Source organism: Anarhichas minor, unplaced genomic scaffold (genome assembly GCF_050575085.1).
Source record: "Anarhichas minor isolate MPS153535 unplaced genomic scaffold, ASM5057508v1 ptg000026l, whole genome shotgun sequence".
NCBI classification, from domain to species: domain Eukaryota; kingdom Metazoa; phylum Chordata; class Actinopteri; order Perciformes; family Anarhichadidae; genus Anarhichas; species Anarhichas minor.
The window spans coordinates 18,982,408-18,988,289 of NW_027466472.1; the positions used below are offsets into that span (position 1 = coordinate 18,982,408).

The 5,882-nt window shown below is 44.4% G+C and overlaps 1 protein-coding gene across 1 annotated transcript; it reads left to right on the forward strand.

Moving 5' to 3' along the window:
* The first annotated feature begins 5,258 nt into the window (after positions 1–5,258).
* Positions 5,259–5,882, forward strand: cldna (claudin a). Its single transcript, XM_076100925.1, has one exon. It carries the CDS (start codon positions 5,259–5,261, stop codon positions 5,880–5,882), a length of 624 nt encoding a protein of 207 aa, XP_075957040.1.

Genomic DNA, 5,882 nt, shown 5'->3' on the forward strand with positions numbered 1-5,882 from the left:
CTTGCGTTGAGCACTTTGTAACTTGGGTTTTGAAAAGTGCTTCATAAATAGTTTCTGGTTAAAGGGTGTGATTTTTATTGTATTTTAAAGACAGCTTTCTGATGCCTGATCAAATTGTATTGTTTTTCCCTCAACTAAGTTTGTTTTTGTATCATCTGGTTCTAATTTGCATCCGTCTCTGTGCAAGGAGTGTTCAATGCCAGAGCTTCCAAGACACACAAACGTTTCATTCTTGAAACTCCCTAACGGCCAACGTTCGGAACAGCGTGCAACTGTGTAGATCCCCAGATAAAGACGGATCAAACCAGTTACAGCTCGATTCATAACAGCAGACGTGATTGGCTGATGCATCCAGGAAGCCACTCGGTGGAGGGTGAGACAGAGCTGTGTCTTCGTGCAGCATCAGTTAAGTGAGCACGCATTCTCACACCTGCTCAACACCCTGGTTACAAGTGTCCCACATTGTGTCTAAATACACAAGGATGCAAATACCCCGGCATAAGCAATAAAACAGAACTGACACTAAACAGCAAGTCACCATTATGCAACATGTACAAATACTTCACATGACGAGCAAGTGGTGTGTAGTTACTCTGTAACATTCAAGAAATGACTTGAAACTTTAGCAACTCAAATTCAGTCTGAGGCAAGAAGTGTATGTGTTGCTGCGGACAATCAATGACTAGTTTTAAAAAGCACGCTGGCCAAACAATACCTGATTCACATTTTAGTTTGGTCTTGTCCTGACTTTTGCAATCCTCATTTCACTAAGATTAGACTTTTGAATCCTATTCTGAGGTTTCAGGTTTCTTGATTTGCGTATGAAGCTGTGTGTTGTTTGCTGGATGCAACACATCCGTGCAGTAGGTAAACATAGACATTACCTCTGATTAACCATGCTTTATCCGCACCAAACATGGCCATTATTTAGTTTAGTTCAACATATTGTCTTTTCTCTGCAGGTGCAGCTACTTGGAAATATACATGTAGTCACTCGCACAGAGCAACCTGCTGAACATTCACCTGTCATGAGAACGGGAGCGAGTCCGACCGGTTTCCACGAGGCACCGCTGTCTACTGTAGGTTGCTGTTGCTTCACAGGGAGCTTTCCTTTACACTAACTACCATCAGATTATTCTTTGAGACTAATTCTGTCTACATTCACAGTCGGTTATTGCATTTATTTCATCTTTACATCATCACAGTACACATGATTGAAGCCCAGACTTGAAAGAACATGTATTCGGAAGTGAATTAATACAAAAGTAAGGAAGCAAAAGTTGTTCCTGTGTTTCGTTAAAAAGCTAATAATCCCCGTCTCTGACGGTGAATACAAAGGAGGAACTGAATGGTTCCCCAGACCAAAATACAAACCTTCAGTCACTCCCTAGAATGTATAGTAGACCTGCACGGCAGCTGTCGCCTGTGGCTTTTATTAGCCCACGTTACATTTACACTACCTGACTTTCACACTCTCGTTCAGACAAACATCAGATGCGATCTGCAGCACGAGTCCTACGTCACCAACATAAAATGGACCAGAGTGTACGTTTACTCCGGTACTGTACTTAAGGACAAATCTGATGAACTTGTACTTCCATTTCATGCTATTTTAAACTTGTCTTGACAGCTTCCGTTGCTTTACACATTACAGTTTTTCATCCTCTTCCTGTCCAGTGAAAACCTTGTATCTCCAGATGTGTTGATGTGGAATGTTTGTGATGGACTGAAGGACAAATACACATGAATCCAGCAGTAATATTAATCCCCAAACATCACATATAATAGTAAAACACTGACGGGGAACATTTTACAGATCAATGAATACTTTTACTTTGGACACTTTGAATAAGGTTTTGAATGCAGGACTCATAGTGGAGTATTTTCACAGTCTGGAATGGATATTTTATTTCCGTCAACATCTCTCTCGTCTCTTCAGCCGTCTCTTGAAGACTTCAAGCTCGTGTTTCGGTCATGTGATCACGTGTCATGCCCAGACCGGCATGAGTCACTGAGGATCCCACAACCACACTCACCGTGCTTCAGAGACCCAGTGAAAATGTGACTGGTACCTGGACAACAATGGCCTCGGGGCTCACTGTGATGACATCACACGCCAAATACGGACATGGTCCACCCCCACAGACACACACACACACACACACACACACACACACACACACACACACACACACACACACACACACATGTTCTTCCTGCTCTGACACATGAAACTATGTCCTTTTTTTTTTTTTTACCCAAACAATGTAACCAGGGACAACTTTCATTACATCACAAAATACTACTAAATCCCCTCATTGTGTTTGATGTTTGGTACGGTGTAACTACAATGAGCTTCAAATACTGTACTGCTTACAATACCACATCTTAGCATGTACTATCAACTCTAAATATGCACATATATTCACTTGGGATTTAGCTCTGTTGTATTTACACCACCAACATCATCTTTACTTTAATAAGTTTATGATTTTTTGGTATTGGTTTAATATATAAAAGTCTCTTTAGATTTGACTCTGTCAGCAGTATTGCCAGTTTATCCCTTTTTCACAAAGAATCCACCACACTAAACTAGTTTCTCTGTTATCCGACCCAAAATATCAAAGATGACTAGTTCAACTCATAGATAACAGAGTATTCAGTTAACTCCAAACAACAAATACAAGGGAATGTTCACTTTTAAATGTCCAGCCAATCTGCCAGTGACTTAAGACAGAAGAACACACGAGAAGATTCACCAAAAACAAAGCTCTGTTTTAAAGCGTCTGTTCATCTGACTTTTGTTTCCCCCCATTTTGCCATAACTCTGCCCTTTGTAGACTGTACCACTGGATAGCTGAAATAACAGAAGCGGCCAAATGAGGAACTGAGAGTCTGCTACGGTCAGAATACAAACCCACAGTCTGTCTGACTTGCACGGCATCTGTTTTGGCTTGTGTGTGTGGCTCATATTAGCCCATATCTGACTTGCACACATTTATCTGACACTCTCATTCAGGCAAACATCAGATGGGATCTGTGGCAGAAATTACAGAGAACATTCCATCCAAACAAACATGGCTGAAGTGTAGAAAAGCTAAATAGCCGAATGAAGACACCTGAACACTTGTTTGAACTGCAGGCTGATGTTTCATACTGACCCAGCCAGTTTTGACTGAAGGGTTGGAAAAGCTGAGTGAACGGCAAAGCCAGCCGTTACCCGCTATGTCTGGGCTTGCCCCGAACGACCTGCTGACACTTGTCACTCTGGCTCCCTCTGGCATTTTCCCACGGCTGCTGGAGTCTTTTCGCCCGCTGCTGCAGACTTTGCACTGCGCAAAGTTGCCTTGATGGAGGAACTCAAGCGCTTTTTTCATTCGTTTTCTGGCACCAAACACGTATCCACGCCCTTAACTTTGCATAAGCAGCTGCATTTGTAATGAGTTTATTTTACTATCAGTCTGATTTGAAAAGACTTTTAATTCCTCAGCATGCAGTGCTTTGTAGGTGTGCTGAAGTTGCTGCATGTTGACGATGTGCGAATGTTTCAGAGACATGAGACTATAATCTCACCCCGAAACCATCTCTCCTCAGATTCCTAATTGTGGAAATTCCTCCCTGCCTCCTTGTGTGTGGAACCCAATCTCCATAGCCAGGCCCCGAGTAGCTTTGATGACCCTACCTCGGATAAAGTAGAGGCATTATGGTCCTAACGGCAGTTTTGGCCCTTAAAACACTGCCTCCATTCATTTCTGAAACAATCTGATTCTCTCTCCACTCTCTACCTCTCTTTGCCCCCTCTCACCGTTCCCTCCGTTTGCAACAGTGTGTCAACAGGAATCACTTGGTGTAGTGTCTGCCGTTTCCCCCCAAACATCTGCCTCCTGATATCCTCTCACTGCTGTGGCAAAGCTGTCGATAAATCAAGTGGGACCCCGGGACTGCAGAGCGCACCGACGGGAGGAGGCTTGCGACCCTTCAGCCTTTAAGGACTGACATCACTGCAAGGTCGGCTTTATTCTCTTGGTTTTTTCACCCACTGCACATGCTCATATCACGTACCGTGGACAATTGTTTTGTTTTCCATTTTTAATGGAATAATTATTATGTTTATGTCTTTGTTTTCTACTCATTACCAAAGTATTCTCATGGGCCAACGATGCTCTTCTGTTACTCATCTGTGCGAGTGAGCCTGTTTAAATCAGTGTAGGATCCAACATGTACTTGATTCTTATACATTTCTACAATAAATGTGTTTTTTGGGGTATTAGGACTGATTAATAAGAGGATGATCGGAGCATTTAGCCGACCAGCTGCATTTTGTAGTTCGTAGTTAATCAAAGTCACTTATTTATTACGGACAGAAATGTACAATATGCTACGTTTCTGTGATGTTCAGCGGTAATAAAATAGCTGCAGTAGAGACTAATCTAGTCATATTCACAACAGCGGACTTTATTAAATGCTGTATACCAAATATTTAATCATAAGACTAAGAAATAATAAATAAAGTTTTATGCTGTTGCATACTTATTCTGACATACATTTTCACTTGTGCAACTTTCAGTGTGTGCGATTGGGCGACTGAGGTCGTTTGTGTATTCCAATCAGTTTGAGACAAAAGGTGGAATACACAAAGGACGGGTACGACTTCACTTAAACAAGAGTACTGACATCAGAGGGTCAAATGTTTGATGAAAAGCCAGAAAGTCTGAGAACATCTTTGCTGTGTCTTAAGTTCTCAAACACCTGCTCTCGAAAAGTAACATTTTTAGATCTAGGAAACATTTGGGGACTACTTGGAACTCAAAAGTGCAAAGTCTTTAACGGGGAAAGTATTTACAGTCACTGTTACCACAGTACATAACGGAAAACTTGAAAGAAAAAGCAACCTGATGGTGTCTTTGTGGGTGCGGCTGATTCCTACTAAACCGATCTCAATACGTGTGAGTCACAGTGTTGTGTTCCACCTGCAATGATTATCCGACTGAGACGAAAACTGACATGATGACACATGCCCATGGGGGGGGGGGGGGGGAGGGGTGCAGTTGGCACGTCACAGCTCCATGCGACGATGTGTGTGTTTGTGTTTGAAGCCCCTCCCGACTTAAGCATATAAAAGACCCACTCCGACCTCACCCAGACATTTACTCTTGGGGATCTCTCGAGCAAGACTTCACTGACTTCCAGAGACACTTTTGGACCATTTTTCCTTTCTTTTGTTTGGGACGACTTAGCAAGAAGCTACCTGAGGAGACATGGTGTCTGCCGGCTTTCAGATCCTGGGCACCGCCCTGTGCATTATCGGCTGGATCGGGACGATCGTCGTCTGCGCCCTCCCCATGTGGAAGGTGACGGCGTTCATCGGCAGTAGCATCGTCACCGCTATAACCACCTGGGAGGGCATCTGGATGACCTGCGTGGTCCAGAGCACAGGCCAGATGCAGTGCAAGGTCTACGATTCAATGCTGAACCTCTCCTCGGACCTCCAGGCCGCCCGCGCCCTCACCATCATCGCCATCATGCTCGGCGTCGTAGCCATCCTCCTCTCCTTCGCGGGGGGCAAGTGCACCAACTGTGTGGAAGATGAGGCATCCAAAGCCAAGATCGGCATAGCGTCTGGTGTGCTCTTCATCCTCACCGGCATTATGTGCCTCATCCCTGTGTGCTGGACGGCAAACAACGTCATTAGGGACTTCTACAACCCGATGCTGGGGAGCTCTCAGAAGATGGAGCTCGGAGCTGCGCTCTTCATCGGCTGGGGGGCCTCAGCCATCCTCATCCTGGGTGGTGCGCTCCTCTGTGCCAACTGCCCTCCCAAGGACAACTACGGCGCCAAGTACTCTGCCGCCCGTCCAAACGCGCCCAAGGACTTTGTCTGA